Here is a 16,267-nt window from a genome sequence, read left to right as displayed (position 1 = left end):
GAAAGACGGGGGTTAAAACCAGCTGTTGGGATGGACGAGCGGCAGTTGCTATCGGGCATTGGTCGAGGGCAAGTGCTGCTGGCTAGTGTACATACTAAAATTCCACAGTTCAAGTTTAGAAATCCTGTTACAAGTTCTAGATTGAGTGTCAATATTGTAGAATGATATTTCTGTATTTGAGAAGTAATATTTAATGTAAACATGTTAACTACAAGACATACGGACAGATTACGGGTGTCCGTATGTCATAGCCATTTTATTAAAATAATATTAAGGTTGTTATTTGTAATTGAAATGTAAATTAATAGTCATAGTAGCGTAATGTAATAAACTGTATTGAATGTGAATACTGGAGTTTTTATTAAAACTCAGAAGTAGGGAAAAAGGACCTAGCCGAGCCAAAAAAAAAAAAACCGGCAAATTGACACAAATATATCTTGATTTGATTGACGGGTGATTTGAATATAAGATTTCAAATCCACTGTATAATAGTTAATATGATTTTGATAAAATTTTTTGGATTGGGTTCAGGAGGAACATGTTTCTTTTCTTTTCTTCTCAATCTTTCAAATGATAAATTACTGATACGTGAGCTGTACAGACTAAGCATACCAGATATCGGCCACGTGAATTATGTATTAACCCATTCGCTGACACTGCGTCGACAGCCGAACCGCTGCCGCAGGCCGTCAGTGACACTGACAGTACGTCGGCAAGTACGGCGGCGAAAGGGTTAATTTCCTTACGCCCATTAAATTAAGTTAATATCAGTCGCACGCATCATTTTTTGTCTAGTTACATGTGCGTTTTTATGGTCTCACGCGTGGTACAGGCTAAATATACTTAATACCAACCGTGTGTTATGTTTTGTTTACTTGTGATTTTCCAGCCCCACGTGTGGTACAGGCTAAGTATACCTGATACCAGGCGTGTGTTGCATGATGTGTTTACTAGTGAGTGTACGTTTTCACGTGTGTGGTACAGGCCAAGTATGCCTGATACTAGCCACGTGTGCCATGCTTTGTTTTTCAATTATATTTTATGGTGCCACGTGTGTGGTACAGGCCAAGTATGCCTGATACTAGCCGCGTGTGCCATGCTTTGTTTTTCAATGATATTTTATGGTGCCACGTGTGTGGTACAGGCCAAGTATGCCTGATACTAGCCACGTGTGCCATGCTTTGTTTTTCAATGATATTTTATGGTGCCACGTGTGTGGTAAAGGCCAAGTGTGCCTGATACTAGCTGCGTGTGCCATGCTTTGTTTTTCAATGATATTTTATGGTGCCACGTGTGTGGTACAGGACAAATATGCCTGATACTAGCCGCGTGTGCCATGCTTTGTTTTTCAATTATATTTTATTGTGCCACGTGTGTGGTACAGGCCAAGTATGCCTGATACTAGCCGCGTGTGCCATGCTTTGTTTTTCAATGATATTTTATGGTGCCACGTGTGTAGGTACAGGTCAATTATGCCTGATACTAGCCGCGTTTGCCATGCTTTGTTTTTCAATGATATTTTATTGTGCCACGTGTGTGGTACAGGAAAAGTATGCCTGATACTAGCCGCGTGTGCCATGCTTTGTTTTTCAATGATATTTTATGGTGCCACGTGTGTGGTACAGGCCAAGTTTGCCTGATACTAGCCACGTGTGCCATTCTTGGTTTAACTATTATATTTTGTGGTGTCACGTGCGTGGTACAGGCCAAGTATGCCTGATACTAGCCACGTGTGCCATTTATTAACTATTATATTTTGTGGTACTACATGTGTGGTACAGGTTAAGAGTGCCTGATATCAACCATGTGTGCCTTGTGTATACAGTATATGGTAGTACATATGTGGTACGGGCTGAGTACGCCTGATATCAACTATGTGAGCCATGTGTGCCTAAGTAATGTGTGGTACTACATGTGCGGTACAGGTTAAGAATGCCTGATATCAACCATGTGTACCTTGTGTATACAGTATATGGTAGTACATATGTGGTACGGGCTAAGTACGCCTGATATCAACTATGTGAGCCATGAGTGAGCAGCGTATGGTAGTGCATGTGTGGTACAGGCGAAGGACGCTTGATATCAACCGTGTGAACCATACGTATGGTAGTTCTTGTGTGGTACAGACGCAGAGTGTCTGATATCAACCATGCCTACCACAAGTATACAGTCCAGAGTACTGTAATGGCTAAGTATGCCATATTTACTCAGCCCAGAGTGCTGAGATGACCAGACGGATATAGACCAAAGATAAGTATAGTCGATGACACTTATTAAAATTATATCGCTATATTAAATGACGTTGACATTAATGATTAGTATGGTTTGTAGGTGAACCAATTTTATTAAATATTAATGATTTAGATTTTTCAATATTTTTCAATATAGTTTTCTTTCAACCGCTTATTTGCCAAGGGTGGCACTGAAACTTGAGTAGTTTCATATGCACTGCCTAACCCCATTATGGGATACAGGCGTGTTTGTATGTATGTATGTATGTTACAGTTCTTTAATTACAAGCTTAGATTTCAGAAGACCTGATATAACCAGTATAAATTATTCATTTCAGTAAAACCATGTTCCGAAATGACGATGAATGTGCCAATATGTACTATCGAAACGCAAGCGAAGGAAACGACGCAGGAAGTCGTCGAACTAGAGCAGCCCGCACCGAGAACTGAGCTGGGCGACCACAAGGGATATTGTCAAGCAGCTCACTACGTGGAGACCAGGCCCCAATTTCATATAGGTGACAGGTGCGACAATTGTCACAAAATATTACATATGTAGAATTATTGGTTTCACCACGCTGACAGGTGCGACAATTGTAGAATACAATTGTCACGACTAACCATAGGGATAAATGTATCAAATTATGAATAGTAGTTGACTCAAATGGCAATAAGTAAATTTATTTAATGGATATTTTTATGTTTATTGGCTGACTATAAATATAAATGCCTTTGTTAACTTCGATAAAACTTATTTAAAACTATTCATTACCTAAATCCTCTCCCACCATTATATAATTTTCTTCGGTAACATTATTTATGTGTATCAAGTAGGCATTGGTTAGGTATGTGTTAGTATTTTGTTTCAAAAACAATATTGCAGTATGGATATAATAAGAAAGATGACTATCTTAAAATTGATTTCCGACCGCAAATTCGTGTTATTTATAAATTTGATAGCAAATTAATATCCGCAATGAAAGTTAATACCTACTTAAATATAAAGGAATAGCTCAACGTTTGATTGAAACGGGTGTATGGCAAAGAAATAGAAATATCTAAGATATATACCTAACTTGGCACTATACTAAGTATTTAATAAGTTTGAATTATTAAGATATATAAAATGTATTTCTTATAAACGTGAATAAAAGAAGAAGAAGTAAAAACATTGACCATTAGGTACTACAATAAAAATATACAAATAACAAATTAAACAAATTAAAACTATTCTAAACGAATAGTTAAAATGCTTAACTAAACTAAAAATATTTGAATTTGGAATCGGTGTAACCTAAATACGAAGGTAACTCGTTCATTTAAAAACGCTCAAATTAATTTGAGGGTAGTTGTATAAAATAATATTAATGATAGCTATTTAGGTACATAGGTATTTAGTATTTTTTATGATACATAAGTTTAAAAACATAATTTAGTATAATAATATGTATTAACGCAGAAAAATCTCAAAAATATACCTAAGTACTAATAATGTGTGTGAGTATGAGTATGAGTATGAGTAATAAGGTACTAACATTGCTGCCGATGGTACAATGATAAAAATAAATTAAGATATCCGTAGTTTGCTACAAATTTAATTTCATATTTACGTAGCATTATTGAAACTTATATCGACGGCGAAGTAACAGGAACTCCTAAGTACGAAAACCTAAGTATATAGGTAGGAATTACTGTCACTATCACTAATAGTGTCACTATACCACTCGCATGGGCAGCCATTTTGAACAACGCGTATGTCAACCACAAATTACTACAATTGTCACACAATTCGACACATCTTAATCCTCCTGTCGAGATTCACCGACAATTCTACAAATATGTCGCCTAGAAATAATAATTATTGTTTCACAACATAATTGTAATACATACAATTGTAGCAAAATGCCTGTCATGTTTGTAGGCAATTCTATAGAAAATATTTTATAAAATTGTAATTTGTCACCTGTCATCGACAATTGTCGCTCGACATATGTCACTGACAATTGTAGCCTTTTTGAAATAGGGGCCTGAATGAGTACCTAAATTAAGTTAATTAGTATTTGAATTATTGTGCCGAGGAGTACTACTTAAGTAATGTCATCATTTAAAATGATTTCTGGCCTTGATCGTTGGCTTACCATTCTATTGACATAAGTAATTAAGTAACGGGTATTTCAATGAGTAGGTACCTACTTATATTTCTAAAGCATTGTATGTTCGCAAATGGTGTTTATAACCCTTTGCCCAATTTAGTCATTCGATTTGGAATCATAATTATTATTAAATGACTGCGTTTTGTTGCCGCTGTTTTGTTACGGACTGAAAGGGTTAGGTAGGTATACCTGAATAAGGAAAGGAAAATGTAGCAACACAAAAAAAAAAAAAGAATTGGCGTAAACGTACCTATTGGTATATATTAATAAACTGATTATCATCTGCTCATGTAACTGATACGTAGACTCGTGTTGTGTAGATGAGGTCATTCAATAGCAATTTCTGATTAGTATTTGGCCACTTAAGCACATTTCCTCATTAACCCGCTAATTAAAAAAAAATTAAAAAAAAATTGCTCAGTCTTGTAATATGTCTGAAAACCTGCAGCTAATGCTGCATTATAATGCCTGCATTTTTCCCGTGATATTTTAAGACTGGAGGAGATCATACATACATTTTTTTTATTGAAGTCCAGGAGATTATGGTTCGTGGTTGACAGTTCAAGAAATCCGGTTATTGGGTGTTTACATTAAGATCTATATTACATTAATAGCAAAGTTCGATATTACTACATTCAAGTTGTTTCCATTATCTAAAAAAAAAAGGGGGTGGCCAATGCAATTTATTTTACATGGTGACATTGGTGACCAATTGACCATACTAACCGTATCAATAGTTGATCTGATTGTACAAGTAAATAGCAGGTTCTTTTGTTGGCAGTCCTAATAGATGTCATGTTGGGACAAAATAGGTGGTGAAATGTTAGGACAGCAGGAGTTAAGGCGAAACTGTAACTGTATTAGCTATTTTGGCTCCTAAAAATGGATCGAACATCATTTGAACATTGAAATAAACTGATAGTCCTAATAAAGAATGTCAGACTATCCAACAAACCCCATACCTATTCTGAATATAGAAATAGGATATTATTTTTAAATTGAGATGTGAAATATCAAAGCTAACATTTTTTTCGTTAAAATACTGCACCCAGTGGTTATTATTTTATTAAACGCATTTAAACGATTTCTGGTAAAACGTCACGTGTCGGGCACTCGTACTTTAGATTGTGCAACAATACGTAAATATTAATTGTATATGGATCGACTTATAATATTATCTACAAGTATACGCCATACGTTAAAATAATAATCAGGTATGTCAGTATTTTAGAAGAGTAAAATAATTTTATTGCTTTCGATTGTTTTTCGCGCGGTTACTTTCATTAACAAAATAATCTCAGGAGTTGAGTTTTCTACCTTATTAGGTATATTTAACTTGACTATTGCGGCATAGAATGTCGTTCTCTTGCATTTGAATTAGATACTAAAACATTGTGATGATGGTAACATGATTGGGCGGTGAGCACAGTAAGTCATATTTTTAAATAATCCTTGAAATGACGTTGCCAAACGCAGTGTGCAGATAAGTGAGAGCACTTAATCAAATTAAATTATTTAGTGGCTTCAGAGCTTTTCAAATAGGAATACAGAAACGTCAAACTAAATTATACTACTCATTGCCTAGTGATTCAACTTATCAGAATACATTGAAGGTAATTTTCTTACACATATTACTTATCGCCCATGCCTCATGTTTTTGAGGTGGTACCCTGGTACTTGTATGTACGCGTATGTTAGATTTTTAATTTTCAGTATTGCACACCTGCACTCAGAGTCAAGTTCACTTTCGATATCTTATATTTATCTATTACGTTGTTTGGTCGTCCATTCGATATCGGTCGTAAATATAATGTTGTATTGGAGAACGTAACCTAATAGAATAAAGAAATGAGGAGAGGAACGTTTCGTACGCTCTTTATTAGAATAGACTTTCATTTTAATGTAAAATTCAGGAAAATTAAATGAAATGACTTAAGTACTTGTGATTAGGTATGACAGTAAAATAATTACCCTTGTTATCATAAAACGATTTACGCTTAATAAGAATCCTAGGTAGGTATACTTTTTGAACAGCAACTCAGTAGTTGATAAAATATGATCAACACTTGACTTCAATTCAGATTAAAGTTAAATACCAGTAACTTTCTGGTACCTACAAACAGTTTAAATAGTAAAGTAAGAGTATATTCAATAGTGTATGTAATACATGATTACTTTTTATCATCTAGTTCAATTTATTGTTCAAAATATCAATGCATCTATTTCCTTTGGAGGTGTCGAAAAGCTTTGTCGTTAATATAAGCTTGTTATACACACAAGTTGTTATACACACAAGCTTAGCTTGTGTGTATAACAATAAAAAAAAAGTATATTACTAAGCTTTGAGATAAAGAAACAATATAATATGATTATACAGAAATTATTACGCGTTTTAAAACACAGGGACCGGAGCCTCGCGTAATATTAACATTTAGAATACACTACGTTCACCAACCACTACGTGGTGATACTGGTGATGGCGGTTACGGCGAAAGTTGATAATTTTGACCCTTTGGCAATATAATTATATCTCTGTTTAGCACGCCGTATTCTACTTTATCTTGTTACTACAGCACAAATGTGAAGTCCCAAAATACAACCAGTTACATGAGTGACGATTTTAACTTTAAACAATAATTTATTTATTTTTATATCCGCCCAAAAGTCTGACATATCAACAAAGAAATCGTTAGAGTACATGTACATGCGACAGTAGTGGATACACATAATTTTTATACTGTAACGCGGTGTTTAAAGGTGTGTTCCATAAAAAAAGGTCGATCCCATGTTACAGAAGTAACGGTTAAATTTTCAAAATCGATTTTTTTTAATGTAGGTACCTAGTGAGCGTACCTCGTAATTGATAGTACTGATAGTATTATTGCGTATTAAGAGCTGTTATTTCCACTGAGAGGTAATTATTGTAAATCTACTGTGCCGTACATTACTGGCAAGTGTTATTTTGTTTGTCTGAATTTTAGTTAATTCCTTAAATTAAGAGCATAATTAAATTAAATGCAAATTTACTGTAATGAAAGCGGCAGATAAGGTAATAAGAATAATTTAATCATCCTTATTTTTTCTCTCTATTGAACATTACCTGTGATGGTTCACTGTCGTAATAAATAATATATTCATAGAAATCATATGCATATACTTAGTCCTTGCGAATGTGATGATTTATGTAATGAACCAAGAATGTTTTGTATCCATTGTAAAACTCTTATCATGACATGAAGGTTGTAACCAAATATTTGTAATTGAATTATTGAAAGCTAAGCAAATTGAATCCTACTATTGTTATAATTACTTTGTATTTTACGTACGTGCGCCAGAGGCAGCACGATGTCCGATGGCCGAATGTGATGATTTTAGTAAATAAAAGTTAGTTTTAGAATAATTTTATATTAAACTTGTTTTGTACGGTAAGACAATAACACTGTTTTGATAACTACCCGCCTCCCACTGGTGAAGTAGTGGAAAGACGGGGGTTAAAACCAGCTGTTGGGATGGACGAGCGGCAGTTGCTATCGGGCATTGGTCGAGGGCAAGTGCTGCTGGCTAGTGTACATACTAAAATTCCACAGTTCAAGTTTAGAAATCCTGTTACAAGTTCTAGATTGAGTGTCAATATTGTAGAATGATATTTCTGTATTTGAGAAGTAATATTTAATGTAAACATGTTAACTACAAGACATACGGACAGATTACGGGTGTCCGTATGTCATAGCCATTTTATTAAAATAATATTAAGGTTGTTATTTGTAATTGAAATGTAAATTAATAGTCATAGTAGCGTAATGTAATAAACTGTATTGAATGTGAATACTGGAGTTTTTATTAAACTAGAAGGGGGTGCATTTCCGGCCTTTAAGATGGAAGTAAATATGCTCGTTTTCAATTAAAAGGCAATAACTATACACACTGGGTTACTATATATATACTGGGTTAAATTGTGGCGTAGGCGAGAGGCTGGCAACCTGTCACTGCAATGTCACAGTTTCGTTTTCTTTCAACCCCTTATTTGCCAAGAGTGGCACTGAAGCTTTAGTAGTTTCATGTGTTCTGCCTACCCTTTTATGGGATACAGGCGTGATTGTATGTATGTATGTATGTATGTAACTATACACAACTGCTTTGTATAACTACTGTTTATTCTTATTTATGAACACTATACACCAGACCTTACAGCTGTGACCATTATAAATTCAAGAGCCACTGCAGTTTTATCGCTACCGATATGAGTTTATTCATGTGCAATCAGCCGACAGGCTTCGGTAGGCCACCTGCCTTGTTACATCACTTCGGCAGGATCAATGGATGCGGCTGGCGGCCGCAGATACCGCAATATCATAGCTTAATTTGAACGCTGGAGGGCGATTCTGATTAAGCAATGTGTGTAACATTTGATCGGTTAAAGGTGGTGGCCTAGACAGTGTGGTGAGAATAGCGCCAGTGGCGTATCTGGAAGATTGATTTTCGATTCGAAAATGAAGTGTTCAAACCCTGGCTCGTATCAAGGAGTTTTTCGAAACGTATGTGACTTTTCGGTGAAGGAAAGCGAATTGTGTAAGAACCGGACTAATTCCAAGACCTTAAACTCTATGTTTGAAGGTCAGATGGTAGTCGCTTTCGTTAAAAGGGAAAAATGCCGGGATAACGCAAGGAAGAAAAAGTGTTAAGTTTTGACCGCTTATGATATGATAACTTCATTGACTCGTCTCAACGGTGCATTTCACTATCTCCAAAGTTTTGTGAGCTGATGGTAGCAAACTACATATACTCGTACATTGACTATTAATAGTTTTGTTTCTTTTTTAAGTGTATTTATTACGTGTTAAAAGTTTATTATTTTAAGTAAAAAATAATAGACTCTATTTATCACTCAAATCGTATATCTCTAAAACTACTTATTATAATGAAAGGGCATTGTTACATAACATTGGTAATAATTAGCTATGTAACATCAATACATAATTTCAACTAAAATTACAAAACTAAAAAGATCCACCAAAATCAGGCAAACTTCGAGAATGTTGAAATTCACCCATTACCAAATATTAATTCAGAACTGGTCCCCTAGTTAATATTTACTAATTCATTAATTTACTAATGGCAACTAATATATTTACAAGCATAATTTTAAACAACTTATTTACTCTTATATATTTTTAATGATAGTAATTTTAATTAAGTTACTATTGGAAATATTATAATGAATAAGTTGTGTTTAATTTGTAAACTACGTGGTTGAGCGATTCAAACATAATTAATAATATCTACCACGAGTTCATCATGCGGTTAGTTTTTACCCCATTCATTTCATTAAAATGTCAAACTCTACGTGTTGGCTTCGGCTCTGCACACGCCTCCCAAAGGTCCGGAATATAATCTTATAAAATGTTTTCACTCTCTGATTATACTTTCCCTACCACATACAACTAAGCATGTGATGAAATCTCGATTAAAGAATATGGCAATGACCTTGTAAGACACTCGTTGACCTTGATAAAGGTCTAGCTGTTTCAAAGTTACGACCGTTAAAATGTAGTTTGATAGGAACTTTGATAGCCTCCTTTTGGATCCCAGCAGCTGGCACCGTAACTGTGACATTGCTCTTTATATATTGAACCCACAGACTTCATATAAATATATCAATTAAACGTATCTACTCGTCAAGTAACTTACTACCTACCTTTTTATAGTCCCATTACGAATTGAACGGAATAAACGTAAACAAACTGCTGTCACAGTCAAAGTAACACGTGCAGCTCAAGTCAGGGGTTCTCAAAGTAAGGCCCGAGAGAAAATAAAATTACTTTTAACCAAAGTTTAAAAATCGTGAAGCGATCGAACACAATGACTGTTATATTATGTTATGATCCCATGCAAGTCAATATACAAATCGGTCCAAAATAGACGATGTCCTGTCATATCAGATACTCACAAAACCAATAATTTAATTTATACCCACCTTATTACCACAATCACATTTGAAGAAGACGGTTTCAATTAGTAATTAAAAATCACTGCCACCTAGTCTCAAAAGTTGCTAAAAAATAATGTTTAGCTGCCCGCTACTTGATCGCCCAGGTACATTTCCACAGTAATACCAGTGCAATATACAAACTACCCGACAAAAACGGCTTTTTAATTTCAATAAATATACCAAAACGTTTAGGTAGTGTTTCAATTTATTTTCGTTTAAAAAGAGTCATTATTTGTGTAGTGGAATATGTAAAGATTTTTATTAAACCTGTAAAATATCGGCAATTTTTATACCTCGAATGGTGCACATTTTTTATAGCACCGGCCACACTTTTGTTTACAATAATTCCGGCTAATTAAAAATAGGAGTATAGGTAAGCTCTTATCCAGCTTGATTTTTATCAAGCTGGATAAGAGCTTTATTTAGTCAATAACGCTGATCAAGCGATTGGAGATATAAAAACAAAATGCATGGTGACACTCGCTCTTTATGGTTTTTTTTTATGCGTTTCTCTCCGTACGAAGCCGGGTCGAGTCTCTTGTACCCATCTTATATAACCTCAATTGAGTTATATACAGAGAATCTTACTCGTAAGCTGTCATAAGTGTTTAGGTTTGTAAACTTCTATTTGCGACGGTAGGTAGTTCCATATACACACATCCTAAGTAAGTAGGTAAAATGAGTTCTCTTTTAGTTTTCTTTTCTTAAAAATACCTAACTTCCAAGAAGGACCTACCGTTTAATTTCCTGGGAGTCTAACATATCTCCAATATCACTTAACACAAAATTGGTTTAGCACTTTAAGCATTCAATCATTGTACCCCAAGAGGATTCAATGTTCTAAAATAGTATTTGGTACAAAAACCCAATGTTAAAATTTTATTCTAAGTTGTTTTCCGTTCGACATTACATACTCACGACGTATGTCTTCCCAAAACACGCAAGAGAGCACAAAAAACTGCTCATGTTTCATTGCTACTCTTAGCAATTCATTAATTGGTAAGAGTAACAGTAGTTGACAATTGACTGAAAGATTCGAAATTGTGATACGGCAGTGACAGGTTGCTAGCCAATTTCAGACCACAATGAGGGTTTTCTGAATCCTTTTTTCCCAGACGGTGTTACTGAGGCATCAGGTATTTCTGACTCTTCAAATTCAAAACCTACTAATTTGCCAGTCCTATTAAATCGACATTTGAATTGATTGATGGATTTTGAAATTTTGCTGTCAGAAAGATCTGACGCCTCAGTACCCGCCTGCAAAACAAAACAAACGACTCAGAAACCCTCTTTATTTATACCACGTCGGTGGCAAACAGGTGTACGGTCCGCCTGATGGAAAACGTTTACCGTAACCTATGGACTCCTGCAACTGTCACATGCGCGTTGCCGACTCATTATAAACTTGTACACTCGTTTTTTGATCTCAAATTGAAAAGGATTCATTTTAACACCATTTTCTGTTTGTTACAGGAGGAGGTCCGAGACAACCTAACAGTGAGCGTGATGAGCTTTGTTCCCACGTTAGAAGACGACGGCAAGGCCATCACTTGCCGCGCGGAGAACCCTAATGTGACTGCGTTACATATGGAGACTTCCTGGACGATTAACGTTGTCTGTAAGTATGTTAACCTCATCATCCGATACGTTTTTTTTTTTTTTATAAATGAGCTTACTCATGGCCGCAGACTAGCCAAAGGCAAAGACGTGGCCTACGATGGAGTGAGCTCGCCCAGAAGATGCCTGTTCACTCTTGATTTGAAGGTTGCCGGGTTATGCTCGTGGAGATGGTCGAGAAGCTCCTGAACTCCTGATTAGCTGAAAAATCTTAATATCGTAGGGGGTAATCGCACATAAGATCCCGATGGGTCGAAGTGTATCCTTAAGGGCCCCGCAGATTTAAGATAAGATAAGGTATTAACTACATGAACTGAAATTTTCTAGGACATAATAAAATTCTCCAGATTACTTCATAAGGGCTAGAAGTGGCCAGACATTAGCAAGAAAAAAAGTAGTTGTAAGAAGGTTGATCCCATTATAAAAAGAAAAAGGGTCTTCGAAAATTGATGTCTAGGCTACATTTTGTTTTTAAGTTTACAATTTGCAACATTTTATGGTCATTGAGCTGCTTAGGAATGACAATTTTATTGGCATACTTATGCTTTAAGTATGATAGCGAACACATCACAGCGATAAGATAGGTAGGTCTACCAATCTATCATTAGCACAAGTAATATTCTAGCAAAAAAGTCACGTCTGACACTGATATATCCGTATACTATCCAACAGTACATGCTTGGATACAGCCGTTCAAAATAATACAAACACATCTCAAAAGCATTGTTATTTTTAAGTGTGAGTGACCTGTTTGGGTCCAACGCGTAAAAACCGGACCTAAACAAAATTTGCACGGCCTTTATCAAAAAGTTCCTTATAAAACGTACCACAACAATACTGAACTAGCATGTACGTCCTTCGAGTCGGACAATGAAATAAAATCAACTTAGTCAACGCGAGTTCCTAAGTACCCGGGAACAAAGGATTGGAATACCGCTGTCGACACGAAATGCTCCCAAAATCTTAAAAGCCTCTGGGAAGGACTAAGTAAAATCTAGGCTAATAGATTCTTTGGTTGTAAATTGAAGTAAGAAGCGGTTGTTTACAGAGATCAAAGCTACGTCTGGTTTATAATTCTGTGCTAGTATTAATGCTCAGCTTTTACTTAGGGCCGGTTACTGATGTGCCGATGGAAAGTTTCCAAAATTCTGAAATTTTCACATAGGAAAACTTCGGAAACTTTCCATAATTTGTATGGACAAATGTATGGATGGAAACTTTCTATTTCTTAAATTTAAATTCCCTTTATTTTTCGTGAAAGTTTCGTGAATTTTTCAAGAAATTTAAGATTTTTTTGGAAAGTTTCCGCAACTTGCACGTCACTAGGGCCGGTTGGATCAAACCGTTTGTCACCGTTAAAGCGTTCGTTAAATTTTATTGTATGGGAAGTTCCATAGACTTCTGCTGCCTGACGATGATGTGTCTGTCAAATGTGGTTTATGCAACTGGCCCTTAGTCTGGTATCATAAAAAGTTACAATCAACCTAGATTTCGAGGGTCGATTAAAGTACTGGTAATTTACTGTCGAAGCAGTCACTTTAATTTAAGTGGGTTTTCCAGTTGGATTGTATAGATCTAAAACTCGAATTTTTTCTCTTAATTTTATATCACATAGGTAATAATAATGTCCGAGTGGCCTAGCATCAGAGCCGCGCGACTTTAATCCGGCCAGAATAACGCATGATTATGATACTTAAACATACATTAATACAGCAGTATTACCTAAACTTTTACAGTTACCCTCTCTTGAGGGATCTTATTTTATATACCTATGTCCAAGTGAGAAACAAACACCTCGCAGTTTAGAAAATACTGCCACTGCACACACTTAATGGTGAGTGGTTATGGTTGCTGCGAAGAGGTTCTTAGTCTTGAAAAGGTGTTATTACTGTTTCTTAGAATGAAGTGGGCGTTTTTCTGCTTGTTTTACCGGCTTGTTATTCGCATTAATATTAAAATGAAAATATAAGTTATTCATGAGTCGCACGAATAGCAAATTTTATTACAAATCTATCCCCTGAATACTTGTTTTCTTTCTAGGACAGAGCAGAATTTTGCGTGAAATAAGAGAACGTTATTCAGATCATATTTTGAAGGACCTTCAGACTATTAGTTTCCCATGCAATGTCAGCCAGTCGGTTAAAGTAAAATTGATGTGCAAAACTTAGCTAGAAATTGATAAATCTGACAAATCAAAAATCAATGTTCATACCAAATATTTTGGTCCTATTTAAACGATTTTTACAAAGGTTGAAGCACAAAATGAGATAATCCAAAGGGTACCTATACGAAACTCCAATATACTAAAAACAAAACAATGCTTTTAGTTTCTAAAGCAAAGATGAAACAAAGCGAACGGTTCGAAAAGATAGCGCCTGTATTTGTCGTCGATATAGTTTTCATGGACGATATAAATTGTATTTATTGTACTGCAGTGGGAAGGCAAACATAAACCCAGCGTAAACTGGGGCGAAGTTCCTTGGAGACATGTACAATGTTTTAAATTTTTTATTTAGTGTTAGTTGGCATCGTTGCTCACTGTACGGTTTTAGAGGAATGTTCCCCCGTAAACATTAGCTCTCGCTCCATTTCGAGGTTTCCTTGACGCTCGACAAAAAAAGAATAACATAAATTTTGCAAGCTTCTGTAGTGGGTACTTACCTAAATTAATAAAACGTTCCGTGGAAAGTAAATATATTTTATTTGAAATATCATTGAACCTTGCATCTGTGGAATGTCAAATATTATAATATTAGAATTGTGACTTTCAAAGAATATTTACGTTTAGTGGCGGCCTCTTTTCTGGATATCCACCTATCCATAAATTTAGTAGCATTGCCGTTGGTTTCTAAATGGCATGAAGTATGAACAACGGGCTTATTTGTAGACTTTTTTCTGGTTTACTATAATCAGCTGTTTTTTAACCCCCGACGCAAAAACCATGTTTTTTTGTCTGTCTGTCAGTGTGTGTGGCATCGTAGCTCCCGAACGGATGAACCGATTTCGATTTAGTTTTTTTTTTGTTTGAAAGCTGAGTTAGTCGGGAGTGACCTTAGACATGTCGATGAAAATCGGTCCACTATGTCGAGGTCGGGGTTTTTATTTTTTCAAAATTTTAATTTTGTGGTTATTATTCCGCTACTATTCCTTTCTCATATTTTACTCCTTGTAAGATTTTATGACTGACCTAATCTACCCCAAATCTTTATTTTCCATCACGCCGTTTAGTGAGGCGTTCAGTGACCATGAAGATTTATGACGAATTTTTTGAAGGACTGGAACACTGCCAAGGAGTGGAATTCCTTGCCGGCAGCTATATTTCCGAGCTCATATAACCCGGCAACCTTCAAATCAAGAGTGAACAGGCATCGTCTGGGCGAGCTCACTCCATCGTAGGCCACGTCTTTGCCTTTGGCTAGTCTGTGGCCAAGAGTAAGCCCATTAGTAAATAAGAAAAGAACTATGACCTTAACTTATCTTTATTTGCAGATCCTCCAGTGGTGCGGTTGCGGCTAGGCAGCACGCTAGCCGGCGGAGACATCAAAGAAGGCGATGACGTGTACTTCGAGTGTCACGTGCGCGCCAACCCCGTTGCGAGGAAGCTCTCGTGGCTGCATGACGTGAGTTTTCTTCTTAATAGTAATTTTGTTGATGATGATGATGATGATTCCTGTTTCACTCACTAGGAACATAGAGCTCTTAGAAGAATCTTCTACTTTTCACGATCCTGGAGGACTGCTTCCAAATTCTTTCTGCCAAGTGTCCATCTGGAGTATGGTAAGAACAACAGACATGATTCTTAGCAAGTGTCCATCTGGTGTATGGTAAGAACAACATATATGATTATTCATCGCTAGGTATAAAAGAGTGGCAGCAACAATACCTACAATATACTCATGAGTATTTGCTCGTATCGTTATGAATTACTTAACAAGTCTAAATTTAACATCCTTGATCTTAGTTATACGACTTTTTATTAAATAAACAGACTTTGAAATATTTTTGAAGGTCGACTATTTACGAGAATTTTCTACGAAATAAATTCACCATTTTCTGTATAAATATAAATTCTTTAAAATTTTTGACACTTCAGCAAATTTGAGCAAATCAGTCTAACTTTCCTTTATTTATCTGTCTTATTTAAGAACAACATTTTTCCAGAGTCAAAAAACAGTTTTTAAAATTTTTATCAGCAGATCCAAGAATTTTACATCGACAATGTTTTAAAACGTCCAAAATTTTCATGAGACGGTGCAGAGCGCCCGTTGACTCGCAAG

General features: G+C 35.7%; 1 protein-coding gene across 1 annotated transcript in view; it reads left to right on the top strand.

The window, feature by feature from the left end:
* Nucleotides 1–16,267, top strand: part of LOC125226809 (nephrin) — a 790,592-nt gene that overhangs the window by 629,905 nt on the left and 144,420 nt on the right. Inside the window, exons 7-8 of the mRNA XM_048130914.1 lie at nt 11,847–11,991; nt 15,480–15,610. Coding sequence (XP_047986871.1) covers nt 11,847–11,991; nt 15,480–15,610 — 276 coding nt within the window. The remainder of the gene's footprint in view (nt 1–11,846; nt 11,992–15,479; nt 15,611–16,267) is intronic.

The sequence above is a fragment of the Leguminivora glycinivorella genome, chromosome 6 (genome assembly GCF_023078275.1).
Source record: "Leguminivora glycinivorella isolate SPB_JAAS2020 chromosome 6, LegGlyc_1.1, whole genome shotgun sequence".
Taxonomy (NCBI): Eukaryota; Metazoa; Arthropoda; class Insecta; order Lepidoptera; family Tortricidae; genus Leguminivora; species Leguminivora glycinivorella.
This window is presented reverse-complemented; position numbering and strand designations above follow the sequence as displayed.